Source organism: Xiphophorus couchianus, chromosome 15 (genome assembly GCF_001444195.1).
Source record: "Xiphophorus couchianus chromosome 15, X_couchianus-1.0, whole genome shotgun sequence".
NCBI lineage: Eukaryota > Metazoa > Chordata > Actinopteri > Cyprinodontiformes > Poeciliidae > Xiphophorus > Xiphophorus couchianus.
The window spans coordinates 4555875-4579461 of record NC_040242.1 but is presented as its reverse complement, the minus strand read 5'-3'; the positions used below and the strand labels follow the sequence as shown (position 1 = coordinate 4579461).

The following is a 23587-nucleotide window of genomic DNA, read 5'->3' as shown; positions in this document are numbered from 1 at the left end:
CTGCCTCCTTCAGATTCCAGGGAAGCCATGAAAACAAAGCGGCAGGAAAATCACTGGTTTCCTGTACGCATTTCTTTACAGACGTCAACTTGAGCAATATGCTCTGTGTTTGAGTAACTTTCTAGCTGCTTTTGCACTGAAAATGTGATCCTAGATAAAAAGCTCAAATAACTCAACCCTGGATCCACAGAAGGAATGTCTTCAGGAAATGCAAAATGTTGTGAGAGCTGAAACTGCAAAAACCAAAAGTGTCAAAACTTGATGAGAATGATCTGAAGTCAGTTTGATCAAAGACAGATGTGCAGAAATCATTTTTTCTCTTTGAAAGGACAAAATGATTTGCAGAAGAATCAAAGTTTCTGTTTGAGATTCAACGTTCCCAAAGTCGCATGTTTTTCCCTCCTGATGACTCTGTTTGATTAGAGACCAAAACTTCAACATTTGCTCCATTTCCTGTTGGTCAAACCAACCAAACCCTCTGAGCAACCTGTTCCCCTCCTGGCCTGTGGGGGCGCTGCACCAAGAACCACTGAAGGAAACGACACAAAAACCTCTGAAGACACTGAGAGCAACTTCCTTCTTCACCAGATGGAAACAAGATGGGGGCGTCAGATTTTAGCGGTTGGAGGATTTCTCTTTAGTCTTTCGCTAAAGACCAGGAGCCATTTCTGCTGCTAACGCTAGGCTAGCACGTTAGCTTTGGGTGTATTTACCCAGAATGCCCTGCGCTGTAGTCCATTTCCTGCTTTTGTAGCGGTCTCCGGTCCGCTTGGCGTTCACATTCAAACCGAGCCCAGACTGAGGTTTGGAGGACCAGAGGTCAGAGGTCAATTAGCGTTCACATCTCACCAACCGGTCCGGAGTTTATAGACAAACGGACTGGAACAAACAAATAAGGAAGGAGAGGAAGTAAGGAAGGTTATTTCATGAAAATAATCTTCCTCTTCATCATCATCTTCATCATCCTCATAACTGGATGAAATCATCGGCAGCCATTTTTTCTCCATCTAATGATCATGTGATTTGTTTTCCTTCAAAACATGAGAAGAATAGATCTAAACAGCAGCTGTTCTAATTCCCTCACTGCTTCATTCAGAGGTCAGAGGTCATCAGGGCCTCAGACTGAGCTGGATCTGAGAGGAGAAAACAACAACAGTGACTCCAAGTCATGTAGCGGTTCAGCTGTTTTCCACCATCAGATGAAAGTCGTCTCATCTGGCGCTGACTCAGCGTTTAGGGGCAGCAAGAATGACTCAGCAGTTTCTCGATTCATTCTGCTGGATCTGAAGATGTTACAGCATCGCCGCCGACCCGCTGACCCACTGAACCGCCGACCCGCTGATCCACCGAACCGCTGACCCACCGAACCGCCGACCTACTGACCCGCCGACCCTGCTCAGAACAATACGCTCTGGGTCTGTTGTCTGGAGCAGATGATTGGACCCAATGGCCCGGTCCTGACTGGACCCATTGGACCGCCTGGTTCTGCTGCTGGTGGTTTTTACTCAAGCAGCTGCCTCACAGTCTGGGCCGTGTCGCTCTGCTTGCGATCAGAAAATTCTCCGATATGATATTTAGTGGAAAATTCTTGGCTTATAAATCAAATATTTAGTTTGCTAAAGTTAGTAAGCTAAATATTTACAGCAAATATTTACTTGCTAACTAAATATTCAGGTTAAACCTAAGTGTATAGTTTGGAACTAAATGTTTAGCTTCCTAATGTTGGCAAGCTGAATATGTAGCTCTAACTAAATAGTTAGTTTACAATATAAATATATACTGTAGTTTGGAGTGAAACTACAGTATATATTAGTTAGCTTAAGTTGGCTTTTGTAACTTGGGCTAGCCAGCTAAATGTTTAGTTTCAACTACATATTTAGTTGGTAGCTAAATATTTAGCTTGCTAACTAACAGAAATAAATTCTCTGTTGTTTGTAGTTAAACATTTATGATGACCTTTAGCTTGTTAAAGTTTGCCAGCTGAATATTTATTTTTTATTTTTATTCTTTGATTTTTGGGTGGTGTCACACAGGAAGTGTTAGCGGTGTCGCCTTAAAACCCTTCCCCAGATGTTGCAGCTGAGTTAGCGTACGTAAACCTGGAGGAATTGGAAGTAATAATAACTTCTCTAAAAGCTAACTGACCAGAAACAGGAGAAGTTTTGTCTTATTTCCTGTTACACAGAAACAGAGAAATGGTTCTGAAGCTTTGATTCTGGTTCTGTACGCAACGTGTGGATAATCCGTCGTGTCATCAGGTTTTGACCGCAGCTCTTTGCTCTCATTTCTCATGCGGTCAGCAGCGTGAGCAACACTCCGGGTCATTCGGACCCTGCGGACAGAAACTATTGTGTCATGGTGGAGATTCTGATTCAGCTGCAGGATTAAAAGACAAAAACATCCCAAAATGTTCAACACCATTTATTAAATCATTGCCTCCGAGTCACTGATTCCTGCCAGCTTTCTCATTTAAGGACAAAGTTCTCTGAATCCTTACAAGACGACCAGCTGGTTGAAAAGATGAGGTCATGTTGAGTCATCGTCAACCAGGAAGGAAGCGACGGCTCAGGTTGCAGAAACATCTGTACCTGTAGCTTTGTGCTGCAGTCAGAATGAAAGTGATGACGCCGCCTCTCTGCTCCTCATCCTCACTTTCAGCGCAGATCTCACTTTTCATGTTTGATCTGCAGTGAGATGAGGAAGCTGCTAATAATGAAAACCAAGACCAGAACCACCCAGCGGTCTGGACCTGACACCGAGGATCAGTAACGGAGTCCCACAGGGTTCTGCTTCAGGGCTCTGACACGTTTCCCCCAAAGAATCACAAGTAATGACTCTTTGCCCTGGTCTGGTTCAACAAACCGGAGGATGCTCCACTCGGACATAAATCTGACGTCAAGCTGATGAGCTTCAGAGTGTTGAGAGAAGTTCTGGAGATCCGCGCTGGTGGAAATCTGCATTATAAACGTTGTATTTACCAGGAAAATTGTCTAAATGAGATTTTTGAGTCGAGACATTTCTCTGTCTGCATCACTGAGATAAACCTGAGGTTCTGCTGAGGTTCTGGAAGCCCAGGTTCCTCTGATGGCAGCATTCAGGTCATCTTCATCACTGGTTCTGGTGTCTCTCGTCTTCCTCTTAGCGGTTCTCCATAGATCGTCTATGCGGTTCTGGTCTGGCCCGTTTACTGACCAACCAGAACCACCACAGTTATTGGACCAGCTAATGGTTTCTTTGGGTCGGTACCAGGTTTGCTAACAGCAGAGCTAATTTGTACTGTTTTTGCAGTACAATGAAAATTGTTTTTTGAAATTAGCGCTTTTGCATTAGCTTTGGCTACATACCAGGTTGGTGTATGACTTTAGCATTAACTACTGCTAAATATTGTGTTGAAATACAGGTTTAGCATTAGTTTATGCTAAATATCATGTTTGTATAGCATCTTAGCATTAGCTACTGCTAAATACTGTTTTGCTTTAGCTCTTTATAATTAGCTTTTGCTAAATGCCACTTTGGTAAACGCTTTAGCAGAACTAATGCTTTTGATTAGCACTTTAGGGTTAGCGTAGCTAACTTCCTGGTTAGTCATGCTCACCACTGGAAATGTCAGCAGAAGGAAGCCGGTGAAAATGTTCTGATGGACTTCAGGACCCATCGGTCCAGAACCAGAGAACGACATGGCGGCCCAGATCATCAGACTGGATCCTAAAGCTCTTCTTCCAGACTCTTATGTCCAAATGAAACGCCAGATTTACTTTCAGAGACGGGAGCTTCAAGCTATTGAGCAACAGTCCGGTTCTGGTTCTGGTTCAGTCCAGGTCAGACAGCTGATCCCATAAGTAGAATCCAGATGCTCTTGCTCCAGATTCAGTCCATTTCTTGTTAAATTGTCTCAAACTCGCTCAAGGCCATTACCCCCACAGCGTGGAATCAGTTGCAGTCTGAACTTAAAATGTCGAAAATTATTTCACTGGACTTATTTCGAGCAGTTCTTAAAGATAGGCAACAAGATTCTATGAAACAGTGTCATTGTTTTTAAATTGTTTTTATTGTTTTATACTTGTGCACATGTATTAAATGTTTTTATCTTGTAACCAGGTTGCTATGTATTGCAAATTTTTTGCTCAGGTCCCTCTTGAAAATGAGATCTAGATCTCAACGGGGTTTACCTGATTAAATAAAGGAATATGAATGGGAAAAAAAATGAACTGGTGCACTTTTTCCTTCCACTCAACTTTCATGCTTCTATTCAGTCCTCAGTGACCAATAAGGTTTATGAAGACATTGACTGGACTGGAGGAAACCAGGAGAAGTGCATAAATGAGGCTAAAATAATCAGGAATGCTTAGAAATGAAACCAAAGCCAGAAAGTTTGAGTCTTGGGTTTGAGTGAGGATGAAGCAGGAAACCATAAAACATTAATGACTTCCTGTTGGGTTTTTCTAACTGGATCAAATGAACTGGGAGTTTCTCTGAACATGTTTCTGTGTGCTTTGAATTCCCTTTAGCCCGCGGCTAACCGGCTGTTTGTTTCCAGTTTATGTTGAACTTGTTCGGTCGCGTCCCGGCAGAGGGTTGCAGGTTCCAGCCCCGCCTTTTTCTGCCCCAAACTGAATAACTTCCACAGAACATCAGAGAACAGGAACACGGCCTGGAGGAACGCCTACAGCGATGGAATCTGGTCTCTCTGCCGTAAATGTTTGCAGAGCCGAAACATCAGAAGATCTGGTGGAAATTCAGCTGAGGAGGAAAATCTGGATTCCAGGAATCTACAGGAAAAATTTCAGCTTCTGTGGAAAAATAAATATTTCCTAAATGAGAGGGCGGGCGGAGCGCTGCCTCCCAGTTTCTCCAGAAAGTCCTGGAAACAGACGAGGCCTCCAGCTTGTTTTCCTTCAGTTTTATTCACCCTTCATCAGCTCCTCTTCCTCATCTCCACCTAGCAGGTCAGGAGCTGCAGCACAGCGCCCCCTGCTGACGCAGCAGCAGTACGGATTTATTCTGTGATTCTAGAGAAACAGATTTAATGATGTCTCACTCTGACTGAAACTAGAACTCAGGTTCATCTCCAGAGCTGTGAGAAAGTATTCACACCCCAGATCGCTACGTCTCCCCATGTGGATGAACTTTGACCCTTTCTGCTTCTAGATTTGGTTTAATGAAGACACATCAGGAACGGCCTGTTTAAAGACATGCTACTGCATCTGACCTGGATTTAAGTCCAGGCTTTGACTAAGCCACTCCATAAAGTTAATTTGATCTAGGACTGCAACTAAGGATTATTTATTAACTTAATTATTCTGATGATTTTGACAATCGCATACACAAATAGTGACAATAAGCTCATTTTCTCATGATAAATGAATACGGCTTTCTATTTCCTCGGGTTTCTGATCAACAATAAGGGTGGAGTAGACTGCCCTCTTCTGGCCAGGAGGTGAACTGCAGGCGGCAGAATTTACACATCCAAGAGAAACGGAAGGAGTCAAATGTAGTTTCCATGTTTAATTTAGATGTTTTATTAAATGTGTTTTAATCTTCAGAAGGTCTAAAACCTTCAGCAGCAACATCTGGATCCATAACGAACGCAGAACCCAGAAAACAGCCTAAAATCGTCCCAGAAGAGTTCGGCATGGGAGATTCATCCGCTGTGAACGCAGCAGAAAGACTCCACTTCCCAGGATCCACTGCTCCCAGCAGCCTCAGTGTCCTCCAGCAGAGAGGACAGAAATGTCCGGCTGGACGCCGCAGAGGCATCAGACGGAGGACGGACCGGCGTCTTCATCACCGACTCGTTTCCTCCTCTTCCTCACAGATCACTTCTGCAGCTCCTGCGGCGTGCTGAACGTCTCGTACACGATGGCGGCAAACTCCTTCACCTGGTCGTTCAGCAGCAGGTCCTGCAGAGAAAACGTCCCATTACCAGAACAGAACCGGTCCGGACCCCAGCCTGCCGGCGGAACCCAAGCCACCGGATCCGGCCGATCGACCCACAACAGTGACGGGTTACCGCAGAACCACCGGCGTCGGACCTACCTGAACAAAGTGGCTGGGAGTCTCACTACAGACGGAGTTGATCTGACCGTTGATGATGGGGATGATCTTGGCCAGCGGCAGGCTGACGGCAGACAGGCTGGAAGAGAAAACCAGAGAACCAAAACTTTCCCTTCAGCTGCAGCTTTAATCCCTGAAGCCAAAAACTGATTCAAAGCTCTGGAAGATACTGACTGCTCATAAAGTCTCTACAGAATCTGACTTTAAACCATATTTATAACTGTTCCCAGAGCAGCAACGGTTGCTTCTCTAAGGTCGTTCCTGTGGTTTTGGTGTTGTCCAGACATCCGCGGTCTATCCGGTTCTGACCTGTCGGGGGCGCAGTTGGGGCCGGAGTCACTGACAGGAAGCCGGAAGAACTCGGCCAGGTTGTCAAGGACACGAGAGAAGCCGCGGTTCAGACAGGCGCTGAGAACTTTGCTCAGATCTGGACTGAAGACAGAAACACAGCAGGCGGTTAGCGTTAGCATTAACGTTAGCATTAGCGTTAGCGCCGCCGGACTCGCCCACCTGTCCAGCATGTCTCTGGTCTCGTTCAGCAGTCTGATGGTCACCAGGTCGTTCTCCGTTAAGCCGCACGCCTGCAGGGGAGAAACCAGAGAGTGAGAACGAGGCTCCTGATTGGACTCCGTCCTCAGCAGAGCGGACGACTTTAATCCTACATGTTCAAATGTTTCATATCTATAAAAGCTCAGGAAAGAGAGGCTCTGAGAAAAAGTCACTAGATTTGTTGCTTGTCGCTTTTTCAAAATAAAAGTGGCCACCTGGTCGGCGAGGACGTCCTCATCATCCGCCAGCATGTAGGAGGACAGCGGGCGTCCAGAGTCCACCTCGGCTCGGATCCAGATCAGCTGCTGCTCCAGCTCCAGCAGGGACAGACTCTGCTTCAGAGACACCCTGGACACAGAGAGCAGGACATCAGGAGACAGACGGGAGGACATCAGGGGCCGTCTCAGAGACGGTGAGAGACAGAGACGTTTACCCGCCCAGGGAGCTCTGCACCGCCGTCTTCACCCTGGAGATCAGCTCCGTCAGCCCTGGAGAGACACATGGACGGGTCAGAGGACATACAAAGGACAGAGACGGGGGGGTGGATGCTCCCTACCGTCTCCTAGGAGATGCTGGATGCTGGACAGGTACTGCTGCTGGACGTCCGGAGGCGTCAGAGGACTCTGAGGGACAACAAACATGAAGTTTCTCCTTTAAACTCCCTGAAGTGAAAAATTCCTGTGGGACAAATCAAAGCGCTAAGCTAATAGCTCTTGCTGCTAGCTGCCTGATAGCTGGCCCTCCTCACTGCTGCGCTCTTCCCCACAGAGTTGTCCAGGTACAGGTATCCCCCGATGATGTTGAGCTGCACCCTGAGGAGAACCACCAGCATGCAGGTGCTGTAGACGGCCACGACGGTCCGGGTGAAGCCTGAAGAACACACACCATGTCAGGATCAAACACCTCGGCTTTACGCCAGGAGAAACGTTTCAAATTCTTACTGATGATCTTTAAATCTTCCCAGATCTCCAGTTTGTTGGCCGGTCTGTCAGAAGAAAGAAAGAAGGGAAATGAATCATTTCTGGCTGCAGCCGCAGCGCTGCTTACCAGTAAACTCAGAAGTGCGGATGAGCGATCAGCAGCGGGGGCTAAACTTCCAGTAGCATGCTAATATATATATTTTTAAATCTCCCTGCAAGGGGTCTTTTTGTGGGCTCTAGTGTCCCTTTTTCAAAGTAGGCTGACAGGAAAGAGGAAGGAGAGGTGGAAAGACATGAGGTAAACGTCGTCGGGTCCGGGAGTCGGACCCGTGACGGCTGCGTCGAGGTCACGTTGCCTCTGAATGTGGGTCGCGCTAACCCCTCCGCCACCACGGCACACCCGTAACAGCTAATTTTTAGCTAAATGCTATAGACGTTTTGCTAGAAAAAGAGAAGCTATGTTTAACGAACTTAAATTCCCCTAAATTAATCTTTTCTTGGATATTTTCAAAAGCTTTAATTTACTAAACTTTCAGTTGAATATTGCTGTTGAGGTTTTGGTTATCAACTGGTAACAATTCTGCAAGTAGTGAAACATTTATATTCATGCTCTTATTTTGAAGGAGGGGAAACAGCAGTTCTGTTTATATTCTTTTCCCTCCTATAACTTCATTTCAAACAAGAAACATACAGCAGCAAGCTATAAACATAAAAAGCATTAGAAGAACTAATGTTTAACATTAGCGCTGCAGCGTTAGTGCAGCTAGCTATTTAGTTAGCAGTGTTAGCCACTGGTGATCTGCTGTGACTCTCACTTTGTTTTCAGCATCGCTGTCAGACTCTCGGAGTTGAGCTGAGTGACGATAGCCTCTCTGAGCGGAGGAAGCATCGACAGAACTGGAAAACACAAAAATGGTGAATTCTTCTCCATGTTCCTGAAATCCTTTCCTCGTTTAAAATAATCTGGAGTTCTGACCCGTCATGTTGCAGGTTCTCTGGTTGCTCTCGAAGTGGAACTGCCTTCTGGCCTGGGCTATGTACTCGCTCGCCTCCTTCTCCTGGACCTCCTTGATCTTCTTCTGGGCATATTTACCGAGCAGGTAAACTCCTGGTAGGCAACCAGCAAACAGAACAAAGTTTGTATGAAGAGGCAAACAAAAACAAAACTGACTCGTCCACTGATATTCTGGACTAATGGAAGTGTTTTTGTTTGGTGAGACAGAATTATAAAGTTGTGTTAGACATGTTGTAGTATTCTATATTCTGAGGGGCAAACACTCGATCAGAGATATTAATAGTAGCAAAAGCAAAGGAGGTGGATTAGCAGAGTTGATGTGTCCATCCAGGAGATGTTACTGTGGAATATCATCTCTAATGACAGCCATACAGCAATGGTCAGAAGCATCTTCAGACTTGTTGCAACACTGACTGCTACAGGAGATACAGCATCAGCATCCACAACAACTTGTTCTATTTTTATGTGGTTTAAATTTATTTTCTTTAGAAATAATGTGTTTCTAAACTGCATTAAATTAAGTGCTATTAACTCGCTACATAGGATTACCTTCTAAAAATGTCAGTTTTTAATTTACTTAAATATATTTTCAGTAAAAATGCAAGAAACAATGACATCTGAAAGAACTTCTTAAGCCGAATTCAACATAAAGTATGATATTTATAAAAACATATCAGTCCGGGCTTTTACTCTCCTATAATATCAAACTAAATCTTTTTCAAAGCTTAAATGATCGGAGTCTGGTTTGTAGCTGCTGCTAGCCTGGATCAGTCAGCACCCACCTCCGACCACAGCTCCGGTGAAAATAAATTTCTTCTTATGTCGTTTGATAAAATTCCAGACAGATGAAAACATCTTCAAACGGCTAAAAGTTTAGAAACTAAAACCTCTTTGTGGTTTCAGCCTCTGCTCCTTATTTCACACACGTCAGCCGGACTGCAGCTCGGAGTCTGCATGCTAAAACTTCAGAGCTACGCTAACCAAAGCCTAGGCAAAACATCCGGTTTGGAATTTCAAAATAAAACCCAATAATGTGATACATTTTAAACTTAATTCAAATTAAACAAACCTAGATTTGAGTTCGGAATTTAAATCTGAGAACGACGTAAAAAAAAAAGTTAGCTAAAAAACTATTGTGTCTCTTGACCTTTGTAGTCTGTGCACAAAGAGATTGAACGTTGCCATTTGTGAAGTTACGCAGTAAATTATTAGTAGCAATAATTCGGGTTATTTCGTGAAATTAAAAAATAGGAATAAAGTGAAAGTGTTTATTTGAACTTCTGCTGGTTTATAAGCCGTTAAAGCTGAAACACATTAAGAGTTACTCCACCACCTACGTCTGTTATTTTATTTTGCACACCACTTCTCCTATTTCCGGTTCAGATGTTACGTCAAGACGTCAGTTTAACGTAAGAGAGCGTCGTGGATACGGTCCGTCCGATATTATCCTCCCCGACTGTCAGCGTGGAGCTCAGAAGGTTGCCGTGAAAAGCATAAAAACAGTAAATATATGCTGCTTTTTAACCGACAGTCTGTCACCGTGGAGTGACGTGAGACGGCATTAGTAACCATGGCAACAGAAGAGGGCCGTAAAGCCGAGTTAGAGGTCGGGTTTTCTGTAAGTGATGAAGAAATGAAGAAGTGGATGTCGAGAGCTTTTGAAATGGTGAGTTTGAGATATTTAACAGTGAAAATTGCTAAGTTTATATGATATTTAATCATTAAAAAGGATAGTTAATTAATGATGAAAATTATAAAAATAAAAATATTTCAGCAGTAGAACTTTATGATTAGGAAGGTCCTGATAAATCTGGGATTTAAATTATTTTGGGGGAGGAATGAGATACGTATATATATTTTTAAATGTATTCAACATTTATTAATATTAAAAACAAACATTTAGAACCACATAAAATGAAAAATACGCATCTAGATTCAAGTTTGTCCATCTTTTCTGTTTGTTTATACGTTTTTCAGCTGTGTGACCGACTTTGACTGAGTTTGTCGTTGCATGCAGGCCAGAGAGGCTCTGCAGGGCGGCGAGGTTCCGGTCGGATGCCTGCTGGTCCACAGACAGGAAGTGGTGGGGAAGGGCCGGAACGAGGTCAACGAGACCAAAAATGTAGGAAACCTTTTCTTCTCCTCTGGAAGATGGAGGCGGATCTGGGGTCGCCGTGACAACACTCCTGTGTGTGAAATGTCCTCAGGCGACGCGTCATGCTGAGATGGTCGCCTTGGACCAGCTGCTGGACTGGTGTCGCCGTGGCAACCTGGACGTGAGGGGCGTGTGCGAGCAAACGGTGCTGTATGTGACGGTGGAGCCGTGCGTGATGTGCGCTGCAGCCCTGCGCCTCATGAGTATCCTGGTGTGTGAGTGTGTGTGTCGGTGTGTGTGAGTGTGTGTTGGTCCTTGACTCTTCAGACGTCCCTCTGGTCGTCTACGGCTGCAGCAACGAGCGATTTGGAGGCTGCGGCTCGGTTCTGGACGTCTCCTCTGCTGAGCTTCCTGACACCGGGACGACCTTCAGGGTCAGCGTCACACTTCACCTCTGACCCCAGGTTGACCTGCAGGGTCACTTCTTGGTCTTTACGTTTAATTAATGATTAAATGTGTTTCCAGACTTTGACTACGGCACCATCTTGAATTCTCCTTTCCATCTTCCCTTCGTTTTGTCCTTACTTTATCTTCTTTCCTTCCTTTCCTGGTTCCCTTTGTTCCTTTCCTTCCTCTCTTCATTCCTTCCTAGTTTAACATGAAGGATGGAAAAAGTCTGGAAACGCTCAGGATGTGAGCGTTGTGTTCTTTGTCTGACAGCGTGTGCCTTCGTGTGTGTGTGTGTTCAGTGTGTTCCAGGTCACAGAGCAGAGGAAGCTGTTGAGATGCTGAAAACTTTCTACAAACAGGAGAATCCAAACGGTGAACAAAAAAAGCTTTCTATTTTTCTAGATTTTTTCTTTTGCTTTTAATTCACTTTTATGTTTCATTTTATTTATTGATTCTTTTCAATCTTTAATCTTTTTTTATTTTCAGCCCCGAAACCCAAAACCAGGAAGGACTGACCTGCAGAAAGCTTCAGCTCAGTTTTAATATTTATTTACGTGTTGTATTGTTATTTTTTTAAATTAATAAAACCTGTTTATATTTTGGATCAACGTTTCATTTCGTTGTTGTTCTATCAGTCGGCCAGCAGGGGGAGCAGTTTAACTGAGTGAAACGGGAGTTTTGAGGAAAATAAATCCTGAAGCTGCTTTGGATCTCTGACCTCAAACATCTGATCGGGTTTTTCAGACTTTTTATTTAAATTTTTTACATTTTTTATTTAAGTGTTTTATTGTTCAAAGCATCTAAAACATGGAAATTGATGCTAATGAAAGTAGAACAGAATATATTAAAATAATGTCTGAATGTGTCACCTCGGCGTGTTAATGAGGAGACACACACACACACACAGAGAGCTGTTAACGAGCGGTGTGTGTGTGTGTGGACCTTACGCCTCCCAGTCGAGCAGCAGACAGGAAGCAGTGAAGGTTGTATTTATGTTTCTATCTCGTTCTGATGCTACCAAGCTCCAGCAGAGGGAAATCTGACCCAGTTTGAGCCGAACCGCTGGAACCAGTAAAGAGCCACGCTGCAGATTTGTTCAAGCTTTATTTGCACCTTAAAACAACCACAAGTTTCCTCCAGAAATGTAGTGTGACGATGAGATGGAGGATGATTTGTTCTGCTGGAACCGTCGGTTCCGGCTGGTGAGAAGCTGTTTGGGTTTCCTCCCAGAACTCATGCAGCTCGGCTTTCTGCAGCCGAACATTCAGAGCAAAACGACACGAAGACACAAACAAAAACAACAGAGGATTCATCGTCGTCCGACTCAAAGGTTCACTGATGATTACAGGTTCTGCTCCTCAGCTGGTCTGCTGCCGGTCCAGCGAGGTCCGGTGGTTCTGGCTTCGGCTCGGTCCGCAAAGCGGCTATGGAGGCAGAGGAGGTCACTCACCTTTGACCTTTTCTGAGAGGAAGAGGCAAAGTTTTTGTGAAAACTGACAATCATCATCAGGACACTTGGAAAAATGAGGACAACAATGACCCAAACATCTCCAACGCGATGTGTGTGTACCTGTGTGTGTGTGTGTGTACCCGTGTGGGTGTGTGTAGGGATGTGTGTACCTGTGTGTGTGTGGTCCCAGATGTATCCATTGAGGATCTCTCCCAGGACGTACATGATGCAGATCACGGCCGTCATGGCGCTGAAGAAAGCGACCCGAGCCAGCGGCGTGATGCGTTCAAGGACCGGGTAAACCCAGACACCGGTCACCTGGTGGACCCAACATGTCCTGGAAGGCCAGAACCAGGGTTTACCAACAAATCTGGACTTCAACACGTCATCTGTAAGACGCAGCAGAACCAGCGGATGTTCTGGAGGAATGTTCTGGAGTGACCCGTTACCAGAGAATGTATCCGACGCCGAACAGGCAGACGGCGGCCAGCCCCCAGGACCGACGGGGGTAGCTGTGGTGGGTGGTCCGCATCTCGATGATGATGAAGGGAAGAACGGTGGTGTGCTGGAGAGAAACATGGAGCAGAACATCAGAACAGGTTCTACAGAACCGGGTTTGGTTGCCTACATTAAAGCCTGATGACGTCACAATGAACAAGAACCAATCAAATCACTGATCCAACAGTGAAATAGTGGGGCTTCAGTCTGCAGAGCCTAATGCAGAGAATCACTAAACTTACAATATTTTAATTTTATTTATATTGAATGTTATTACGACTCACTTTATTATTTATTTAGTTTGAATTTAAATGAATTGTTTAATAATTTTTCTTATTTTATTCATTGTGTTTTAAATGTTTTCAATGTGAATTATTAGTTATTTTTGTTTTAATTTAAACCATTTATTTAATAACTAGATGTTCTAAGTTTATTTTACATATTAAATAAATATAATAGAATGAAATGTAATGACTAATTTATATTTTTTAATGAAATTTTCCTCCCAGAGAAATCCTCTGAGCCTTGGAGGTTCAGCCAGTGGTTTGGGCCAGAACCGGGACAGGGACCCCGTCTCCTCTCCTGACCTCAGAGGTCAAACATTTTCCTGAAACCGCTGAATCAGCAGCGATCGGGTCCAGATCCGTGTTGTCTGGAATACCGGAAGCAGGACTCGGATCTTTAAACCCTTCTGATCTCATAACTCCTCCATCACCTGAAAACTCCACCTGGTTCTGGTTCTGATGCTCCGTTTGGACTCCAGAACTTTAATTTTCCTCTGATGAAGTCATTAGGCAGTGCAGCTAACAGAGAAACCTCTACGTGTGTGTGTGTGTGTGTGTGTGTGTGTGTGTGTGTGTGTGTGTGTGTGTGTGTGTGTGTGTGTGTGTCATGTACTGAGAGCTTCATGCTTTTGGACCCGGAGTTCATCCCGTCATTGATGTAACCAGAAACTAAACCCAGAGCAGAACTTTTGTTATGATTCTCCTGGAAACCAAACACAGCGGAGCGGACCGCGCCGTGCCGCGCCCGACGAGGCGCTGAGGGACGTTGCTCTTCAGCTTCCTTCACTTTTTCTCTTCAGATTCATTAACTTGAATCAAGGAAGGAAAATCTGCATCAAATAATAATTCACAAATGGTCCGAAGGTTTTTATATTTGGCAGAATCTCGTCAATCCATCCATAATTAACAGAACTAACTTTTAATTTAGTATTTTGATAACTTTGAAAATGTTTTGCACAGTTAGATTCCCTAAATAAATTTTTCTCCATAATCTTAAACCACTAATTTAGCTGGCTGTTCTGTGAACTTAGAACTGCGACATGAAGCTGGAGCAGAACTGAAGTTAGTCCTGATGTGAGTTTCTGAAACTAACATCCATCTACTTTCTAACATCTTGCCCCCAGTGGGTCAGGAGGAGCAGCTGCCTCTCCAGCTACGGTCCAGGCAAGAGGCAGAGTCACCTGGACAGGTAGACAGTCTGGGCAGGGCAACACACACACACACACACACACACACACACACATACATACACACACACACACGAAGAATTTAGAGACCAATTAACCTAACAGTTATGTTTCTGGGCTGTGGGAAGAGCACCGGACAGAACCCACCATGCAAACTGGGCCGGGAATCGAACCCAGAACCTTCTTGCTGCAAGGCAACAGAGCTACCAACTGCTCCACTGTGCAGCCCTTCTGGAACTAACATGATATAATCCTTTAGCATTAGCTTAATCTAAATATGTTGGCGTAGCGCGTTAGCATTAGCTTCTGCCTTTTATCATGTTGACATACTGTAACAGTGTAGCATTAGCTGAGTCGCTGAATGCTTTGGTTTTAGTAAAACTGTATTTTTACTTATTGTTGCCCACAACATGAAGAGGTACTTTATTTACCCAGGTTATCTAATAAAATAACTGAGTTAAATGTTCTTAAACTTACTTATTTTGACCCGGAATTGTTTTGTTCATAAACTTTATGGTTTAACTGGGTTTTACATTATGATGGTCCTTCCACTGAAGAGCGAATAAAAACCAAAATTATCCGTAAAATTGCTGCTTTTCTTCCCTCGGAGGAACTCGTCCTGCTTTGAACCTTTTCATAAATGTGTCAATGAATGCAGACAGTTAGTGACATCATCTCACCACATGTTTACTGAACAATTATGCCTGAGATGACATTATTATTAAATCATTGAGTCTTTCTGCCTCCAGCTGAATTCACTCAACTCCTCCCTCCTTCGCTGGCCACATGGTTACCGTGGTAGCAGGGATAAACAAACAAGTCCGACACCATGGTATACCACAAAATATTTACAACACACACACACACCCCAACCTGCTCTGTGTGTGTTGCACAAAGGCCTCAGCGGTGCTGCAGTTGTTGAGCTTCATAGCAACAGCTCTGCTACATTACGTTGCTTTTGTTTCTTTGGATTTGGGAAACATCGAAGGGATGACCTCATCTCTCTCGCTCTGTCTCACACACACACACACACACACACACACACACCGCTCTCACTTGTCCGAGGATCGGCAGCCGGAAGCGCCACGGGAACATTTTGCGTATCAGAGGCTGCTGGAGAAATATTCAGATGATCTAACCTGCTGATTGAAGCGCCTCGCCGCCGCCGGTTATCAGTCAGGAGCCTCGATGCGCCGCGTCTGCTCCCCGTCCAAACATTTGACTAAACCTACTTCCTCCTGATGGGGAATCAAAGCTGCTATTTAAATCCAGAGGTGGACCTGCACTGATAACGGTTATCATCTGGTTTCTGCAGCTCATGATCCACTGACATGAGTAATGATGCCAGAGAGTTTCGCTTTACATGATCTGCCATGCAGAACTGAGATCCAGAAAGATTTTAACCAATAAAACAAACACTCTGACTCCCTGGACTGCAAAATGAAGCAGCCTAAATTCTAAATAATCAATCAAAAATAATCGGGTCAAAATCCCTGAATTCAGGTGTTCTGATCCGTTCATGAAAACAAACAATGCAAAATCTAAAAAACAAAAACGAAATGCAAACAAGCGAAGTTGCAACCACAGAAGAAATGCAGCAAAAACAACAGCAAGTATGAAACTCTGCAAAACCAAAGTCCTCCAGACCACCAGGGGGAGTCTGGAGGAGTAATTATGCTGTTTGATAATATTGTTAAAGACTTGAAGTATTTCTCCAACTTTCCTCTTGACAGTGGTGAGCAAATCTGCTAATTGTGGAGCTAATTTGTTGTGAAGTTTGTTCAGCGACTGAGCTTACCCAAATTCATTTTTTCAGAGAAATTCTGAAGCACTAATTTAGTTGGTTGTTTTGTAAACTTTCGGTTGAATAAAGTTCAACATCTGTATGCTCTTATTTTGAAGTGTACTGTCAGTGCAGCAGTTCCACTTCCTCTGGCCATGTTCACCTGCAGCTCTACAGGAAACAAACCGTACAAGCAGGTGTGTAATGACGAATCTCCCCTGTTGAGGGCGACATACCATGTTGTGCTATTGCCACAGGGTATCGACATGGATGAAGTTAGCGCGTTAGCATTATCTTCCATGAATAGCACTTCAGTATTTATCGTTAGCTTCCATTAAACACCATGTTGGTGAAGCGCAGAGAGCTTCGTGGAGCGGGTTTCCATGGAAACTGGTCTGGTGTAAGGCATGCTGCGGTAATCAGTCGCGCCTGATTGGTTCATGTCAATTATGACAGGTTGGTGGAGGCAGGATTATGCTGTGGGACTGTTTTCCAGAATTCTTCTCAAACTTTCAATCCCAACAACAACTTTAGGTCTTAGAAATTTAAATTTCAGGATAATCAGGAAACTGATTGATTTTGACTTTATTGATCATGGAACTGATTAAAGTTTGTCATCAAAGCTGCAGCCTGAGCAGAGAAACAAACCCACTCACCATGCCGTGGTTGAGCCACTGAGGAATGAAGTTATCCAGCAGCTTCGGGTAGACCAGCTCTCTGTCGTAGAGGTAGAGAGTCCAGAATGTGAACACGACAAACTGGAAGGAGGAAAACACAAAGTGAGAAACAAGAAGAAAGAAAAACTAGACATAAATCAACCAGTCAGAGAAGAAGATCAGAGAATATCGTCCATATGGTTGGATGGACAGTTGGATGGACGGTTGGTTGGTTGGTTGGATGGATGGTTGGATGGACAGACAGTTGGTTGTTTGGTTGGTTGGTTGGATGGAGACAGCCTTTATGCAGAAAGACCCTCTGGGATTTGAACCGGGAACCCTCGGCATTCAGTAAAGTCATTCTTACTGTCTAACTGCAGCTGCTGTTAATAATTAGGCTTCATGTTTATTAACCCATGTAGAAACAATCAGCTGAACAAGAAGGAATAATGTACTGTGTCTTTAAAAGATGGGAACCAATCTTCCAACAGCAGAAGAAGAACTGGGCCATGAAAGCCGCCTTGGGGAACGCCACACGTAAGCTGATCCTGTCAGTTAGTGATGAGGTGAGTTAGTGAACAGGAACCTCATCCATGTGTCACAGCAGCCTTTTGTCCCACGCCCCTGAAGGCACCATCAGCCGGTTCCGGGAAGCCTCTGCTGTTGGACGGAGGCCAGGACTTGTTCTGCAGCTGGGATGGAGTTACCTGTGTGAACCCAAACCCTCCTGTTGCGGCCTGAACGGCACCTTTCTGCTCTCAGCAGGAGGCCCAACAACCCGCTTCCACGTCTCCTTTAAACGTTTTCAAACTGTTTGGGTTCTTAAACTCCTAATTCTGCTTATTTTCAATATTTAAATTAGATCTAACATCTTTAGAAAATGATTTTTCTCAAAACAACGTCCTTCAGTTGGTCAGTTTTCTGGTCCAGAGCTTTTCTTGTAATGCAGAGGAAGGTATTAGCATCTCATTAGCATTAGCGTTATCTTCCTTGATCTCAACCACTAAATGTTTTAAGTAGGCAGAGAAATTCTGGAGCTGTTGATCAGCTTTTTACCATGTTTAGGTAGGAAAAGTCATACAACTAAAGCTCCTCATACAAGGATCATTTTTGCATCATTATTAGTTACTAGAGTTAATTTTTAACCTTTAGAAACCAAAAAATACCTAGAGTTTCTTTTTGACCTCATGCAGTAGGGAATACTGTTTATTTTTTCTGAAATGTAGACTTTTTCCCTTTTACTAATTTTCCTGCTGCTTCATTTGTTGACAGATATGACACTGATTATTTGTGTACACATTTAATTACCAATCAAATACTTTACAGTACAACCTGATTAATGACCCAACATGATGGATAAGAGGTTAAAAACGGTCGTTTCCAACAAATAACTGGATGACTTATGGAAAACTGCCTGAAATTTCTAAATAAATGGAAGAAACGGGTCAAGATGGCGTCCTCACCGCTCCAACGGGGAACGCCAGCACCGCCATCATCCAGTCCCTCAGGCCGATCAGCTTCTTCAGCTGGCGCTCCTGCTCCCTGCTGTCGGCTCCTTTGGTCAGCAGACTGGACACGTCGATCAGGACGCACAGCCCGAAGAACACGGCCTGGATCACCTGCAGGAGGAAGCACAGCCATCAGACGCAGCAGCTGGACGGCGACGAGAGAAGCAGCTCAGGGTGTAACCTCCATCATGTAATGAAACACCGCCGTCGATACCGTATGTCCACAGAGATGGATGTGACCTCTGGAGAGGAGGCCTGCGCCCCTCCCCCTCCTCCTCTTCCCTGTGGGAATCTAACGTGTCACCCAGCGGATGTGAGGATGGAGCTGTGGGTGAGCCAAAGCTCTCCACCTGAAAAACTTATGAAACTGCTCCCACATACTCAGACAAGCAGTCGACTGCCTACGTTTCTCATGTCAACTCACTTCATTTCCCACAATCCTAATTGACGCTAGCCCGTTTGCTGAGCTAGTTGGGCACATAGCCCCGTTTGTTATTCACCAGGGAAGCCACCGCAGAGCTAAGCACAGTACGCTAAACATTTCCAGAGTTAGCTAAAGTGCTTCGGCGTTAAGCTAAAAGTTAACTCCGCTGTTAGCAAATAACTGGAAGTGTTCAAAAAAAGATGAACTCAGGGAAATCTGGGAGCGCTACATTTTTTCAAAGTTAGCAAAGGCGCTAAGCAGCAATTAGTGATGCTATTAGCATCTAACAGGAAGTGTTCTCAGAAACAGTGCTTACCACTGGCCATTTTAAATGGTGCTAAAGGGGTATGGAAATATATGAAATATAAACACTATTGGTAAATATTGATCCCTAGATTGATTTATTTTCTTCACTGATTCAATGAAGTCAAATTAAAATTTAGACTTTTCTGAAGTTCCCCGTGTGAGATGATGCTGCTGCAGTAAAATCTGAATTTCTTTCTCTGGACGCTTCAATCAGAACAGAGGATTCTGTGTTTATCTGACTAAACAGACCTGGAGGCTGGAAGCAGCAGTCATATAAAATTATCTTAGATTTGAAGAACCATATGAGACTCTGAAGGTCAGTTTGTTTTTCCAACAGAAGCCGGTTGTTGGTGGAGCCTCAGCCGCTCTCCGTCTGTCTGTATGGCTGCATTGTTCTCCCTGAATGGGCGCTGAGTGTTTGGTCCCTTCACTCCTTAAATAGATTTCACAACGGCATCCATAACAGGCTTTTGAAGGCTAATATGTGGGCTGCTGCTGCTAACTGCTCAGTCAGGGTTTCTATGGTTACAGAGATGACTGACAGCAACCATAAATACTGCTAGCATCAGCTGCAGCCTGGAAGGGTGACTATAAACTATTTGAAGGATAAATATATTAGATAAATATATCTAATCACTGGTGTGCCATTTGTAAAGTTACACCAACAAACATTAACAGCAATATTTCGGGTTATTTAGCCTGTAATAAAAGAAAAGAATATTAATACTTTCACCATGTCATTCAGTAATTTACAGATGTCACAGTTTCAAATTAAATATTTACACAGCAAGTTTAAATTTTAGTTCGAAGCTAAGTATTCTGCTTGCTAATGAAATATTTAACTTGCTAGTTAACCATTTAGTTTAGAGCTAGGTAGTTAGTAAGCAAGCTAAATATTTAGCCTCAAATATTTAGTTTGCTAACTAAATAGTTAGTTTGGAATATTTCGCTTTCATATTTAGCTTTTAACAAAATATTTAGATTCCCGCCTAAATTTAGCTTCCTAGCTAAATATTCAGCTAGCTAAATATGGTCACGGTGGTCGCGTGAAAGCTACTGCGCTAGCTAAATATTTATCCTCAGATATTTTGTTCGCAAATTAAATATTAAGTGTGAAACTGTGACATTTATAAATGAATAAATAACGTGGTAAAAATATGACTGATTAAATTTCTTCCTCTTACAACAGGCTAAATAACCCACATTTCCGCTGTTCGTTTTGACTGATTTATAAACATATTAATCTGCCAGCTTTGTTACATTTTATTCAATATCTGATTATTTAGACATATTAAGTGGTAATAAGCGTGAAGTTAGTGAGTATAATAGTTCTCTGGATGCTAAACGTTAAAAGATGTTTTCGTATTGATCCTGTTTCAGAGCTGTAAAGTGCGCGCGGCGCGCTCCCGCTCACAGGAAGTTGTTTATGACAGGTTGCATTTTAAAGTCCAACACCTGTTCCGGTTCAGCCGCAGGCAGCACATTGACCTCTGTAGAACCGCGGTGGTCGCTTCAAACGCGACTCCAGAACCGTTTCAGAGCTTCAACCCGCACCATAAGGCTCGGTTCTGATCCAGTTAGCTCCCCGCCCCCTTCCCCGTACAGCCGAAGAAAGAGAGAAACATGATCCTTTGATCATCCTGCAGCAGCGCCTCTGCGCATGCTCCAGTGATGATGATGATAATAATAATAATAATAATAATAATAATAATAATAATAATAATAATGGAGAGCCTGACCAGGTCGATGAAGGTGAGGAACTTCCAGCTGCCTCCGTAGGTCTGGTGCGCCGGCATGTCCAGCGCTTTGTAGTGGCACAGGATGGAGAAGTAGGACAGCAGGATGGCGACCCGCAGGACCTGAGAGGGGATCAGCGCCATGATGTTCCCGTCGATGCGTCTCAGTGTCCCGCTGTTCCCCAGACACCGGCCCGTCTGTCTGTCCTCCTGTCTGTCTCTGCTGGCTCTTTAGCTGGATGTCTCTGTCCTCTCCGTCTCCCTGCACCTCTCCTGCCCCCCCGGGTCTCCGCTGCTTCCGTGTTGATGATGATGATGATGATGTCAGGGGGCGGGAAATTGTTACGATGAAGGCTACTTTCAATAATCTTGATATGGATTCTTATTGCACCTGAATAATAACACTGGAATAATATTCCAAGCTTTTCTTTGATGACATAAATAAATTTGACACTTTAGATACTTTATAATGATGAATGTAATACATATTTTTCAGCTAGCAAGCTTTAGCTCGGAAGTAGCTAAATTATTAGCTTGCTAAGTAAATGTTTGGAGCAAAAATATTTATTTAGCAAGCTAAATTATTACTTTCAGATACTTAGCTTAATATTTAGTTAGGAGACACAAAAGTAACTTGCTAATGAAACATTTGCTCTTAGCTAAATGTCTGCTAAATATTTTGCTTCATATACAGTACTTAACTAAGTATTTAGTTTGGAGACCAATATTTAGCAAACAGGTTAAATATTTAGCTTCATATATTTAGCAAACTTAATATTTAGTGTAGATATAAATATTTAGCCTGGTAGCTAAGTATTTAGTTTTTAGCTAAATATTTACTTAACAAACTCAACATTTAGCTTCATAACAAAATGTTTCTCTTTTTAGCAAAATGCTTAGGAGCTTAATATTTAGTTAACAAGCTAAATAATTATCTTCAAATGTTTAACAAACTAAATATTTAGTTTGAATATAAATATTTAGCTTGCTAGCTAAACATTTAGTTTGGAGTCAAGTATTTTGTTAGCAAGCTAAACATTTAGCCTCAAGCTAAAAATGTAGTTAGCAAAGAATTTAGACTGAAACTAAATATGTAAATGGTAAATAGTTAGCAAGTTAAATATTTAGCCTGAAACTAAATATTTAGTTCCAAAGTAAATATTTATCTAAAAATCTAGCTTATAAATATTTAGATAATATTTAGCTAAATTAAAGATTTAACTTGTTAATTAAATATTTAGTTTGAAACTGTGACATTAATAAATGAATGAATAATGTGGTGAAACTATGATTTTGAACAAATGAATCCACATTTTTGTCTAAATAATGTTATTTCAGTGACTAGCAGCAATGGCCCGTAGAGCTGCTGGTAAATCATGAGGTCAGTATACTGACCGCCGGTAGGTGGCGCTGTTTCACCCCAAACCACCAGAACGTTCTGGTTCATTCGACTCTCAAAGGGTAAATAATGTTTCAGCAACAATAAGGAGGTAAAATTTGATCACCTCTCTTCATTCATCCTGAACTGTCCCACATATGTTCCTCTTTCAGCTGTTATGTCATCCGATTTGACCTTTGCCCTCACACCTTTACGTAACACCTGGACCACACCTGAAAACGGGTCAGATTAACGCAGGAATCACAGCCTGCAGCAGGTCCTCTGACTGGGCCGGGGTCCAGGAATGTGTGTCAACCAGCGGCTTCCTGTCCCTCTGTGGGAGTTAAGGTGTGACGCGGTCACGCGTGTGTGTGTGTGTGTGTGCGTGCGTGTGTTTGAATGAGTAAGCATTAGTAATCAGACAGCACTGCTTTGTCTTGTAAAACTGCAACCGCGTTACAGTTTGACTGTAGGACAAAAGCTCGAGGCGACGCTGTGTGTATGTGTGTGTGTGTGTGTGTATGTAGGCGTGTGTGTGCGTGTGTGTGTGTTGCTACAGACTGCTCTCCTCCTGCCACTCAGCAGGTTCTTCGTTCAGCTTGTTTTTCTTTACTGTACATCGTCAGTGAGCCGTGAACTGGGAGGATCAGGAGTTCCCGTCTGATTGTGACTCACCAACTGGGATAGGCGCAACTCCAGTTGCAGCAACTCCAGTTGCTCTGTCAGAAGCTCAATCTGGCCACCAAATCCTCCCTCACAGAAACCTTCCTTTAAGAGTCAGAGGGCTTTGAATAACGGCCGCGTTCCTGATCAGCTGCGGCCGCCATCTTGTTTCCAGAGAGAACAGGAGTTTCTCCTTCAACTGTCCAAAACAGCCATATTGGTTCAGTGTCATGACCTTTCACCTTTGACCTGCTAACTGAGGCCTGTAGAGCCTGAGAGGGAAGTAATTTCTCTGACGTTGGGACGTTTTCCTGTCTGGACTTTAGGTGGTTTGGAGATGACCTTTGACCCTTCTTTAAGGCGACTGCTGATATATCTCCTTTCCTAACCCTGTTAGTTTTGTTGACATGAGTGAAAACCTAAACCTGCCAGTGAGCAAGTCTTCCTTCTAGCTTTCAAAATAAAATACTTAATAAATAGAAAAGTCCTAAAGCAAGTTCAGCATTACTACTGGAGCATGTTGGCTTTTCAAAGTAAAGTTCCACATCAGAACAAAAATAGTTGTGGAAAGATACAATGTTTTTTTCAAAATAAAAGCTTTAATATGTCATAGCTGTTCTGCACTAAGTTA

The 23587-nt window shown here is 43.4% G+C and overlaps 3 protein-coding genes across 5 annotated transcripts; 1 reads left to right on the top strand and 2 right to left on the bottom strand.

Annotated features, from left to right (window-relative positions):
• Positions 1 to 5487: 5487 nt before the first annotated feature.
• On the bottom strand, positions 5488 to 9535 carry pex3 (peroxisomal biogenesis factor 3). Of its 2 annotated transcripts, none has more exons than XM_028039646.1 (12): positions 9321 to 9535; positions 8500 to 8631; positions 8339 to 8420; positions 7545 to 7588; positions 7331 to 7473; positions 7160 to 7226; positions 7037 to 7091; positions 6819 to 6951; positions 6565 to 6635; positions 6364 to 6486; positions 6037 to 6133; positions 5488 to 5900 (listed from the first exon to the last, which is right to left on the bottom strand). In XM_028039646.1, the coding sequence occupies exons 1-12, from the start codon at positions 9391 to 9393 to the stop codon at positions 5817 to 5819; spliced, it is 1104 nt and encodes a 367-aa protein (XP_027895447.1). In that variant the 5' UTR covers positions 9394 to 9535; the 3' UTR covers positions 5488 to 5816. The 2 variants fall into 2 exon arrangements, with proteins under 2 accessions (XP_027895447.1, XP_027895448.1); XM_028039647.1 differs by having other exon boundaries at positions 7352 to 7473; positions 9321 to 9534.
• Positions 9536 to 9871: 336 nt separating this feature from the next.
• adat2 (adenosine deaminase tRNA specific 2) lies at positions 9872 to 11687 on the top strand. Of its 2 annotated transcripts, none has more exons than XM_028039654.1 (6): positions 9872 to 10204; positions 10516 to 10660; positions 10746 to 10896; positions 10961 to 11067; positions 11383 to 11455; positions 11570 to 11687. In XM_028039654.1, exons 2-6 carry the CDS (start codon positions 10550 to 10552, stop codon positions 11596 to 11598), a joined length of 471 nt encoding a protein of 156 aa, XP_027895455.1. In that variant the 5' UTR covers positions 9872 to 10204; positions 10516 to 10549; the 3' UTR covers positions 11599 to 11687. The 2 variants fall into 2 exon arrangements, with proteins under 2 accessions (XP_027895455.1, XP_027895453.1); XM_028039652.1 differs by having other exon boundaries at positions 9894 to 10204; positions 10556 to 10660.
• Positions 11688 to 12168: 481 nt separating this feature from the next.
• Positions 12169 to 21236, bottom strand: aig1 (androgen-induced 1 (H. sapiens)). Its single transcript, XM_028039651.1, has 6 exons — positions 20919 to 21236; positions 18405 to 18560; positions 16942 to 17043; positions 12983 to 13098; positions 12704 to 12870; positions 12169 to 12545 (listed from the first exon to the last, which is right to left on the bottom strand). Exons 1-6 carry the CDS (start codon positions 21057 to 21059, stop codon positions 12526 to 12528), a joined length of 702 nt encoding a protein of 233 aa, XP_027895452.1. The 5' UTR covers positions 21060 to 21236; the 3' UTR covers positions 12169 to 12525.
• Positions 21237 to 23587: the final 2351 nt, after the last annotated feature.

Coding starts and splice junctions, on each gene's coding strand:
- pex3 (XM_028039646.1), bottom strand. CDS start 9,393: ATGTTTTCATCTGTCTGGAATTTTATCAAACGACATAAGAAGAAATTT. Junction 7,092..7,159: donor CCAGCATCTCCTAGGAGACG/GTAGGGAGCATC, acceptor GTGTCTCTCCAG/GGCTGACGGAGCTGATCTCC. Junction 5,901..6,036: donor CTCCCAGCCACTTTGTTCAG/GTAGGTCCGACG, acceptor TTTTCTCTGCAG/GACCTGCTGCTGAACGACCA.
- adat2 (XM_028039652.1), top strand. CDS start 10,109: ATGGCAACAGAAGAGGGCCGTAAAGCCGAGTTAGAGGTCGGGTTTTCT. Junction 10,205..10,555: donor TGTCGAGAGCTTTTGAAATG/GTGAGTTTGAGA, acceptor CGTTGCATGCAG/GCCAGAGAGGCTCTGCAGGG. Junction 10,897..10,960: donor TGCAGCCCTGCGCCTCATGA/GTATCCTGGTGT, acceptor TTGACTCTTCAG/ACGTCCCTCTGGTCGTCTAC.
- aig1 (XM_028039651.1), bottom strand. CDS start 21,059: ATGGCGCTGATCCCCTCTCAGGTCCTGCGGGTCGCCATCCTGCTGTCC. Junction 13,099..16,941: donor AGTGGCTCAACCACGGCATG/GTGAGTGGGTTT, acceptor GTTTCTCTCCAG/CACACCACCGTTCTTCCCTT. Junction 12,546..12,703: donor CTGGGACCACACACACACAG/GTACACACATCC, acceptor TCTTCCTCTCAG/AAAAGGTCAAAGGTGAGTGA.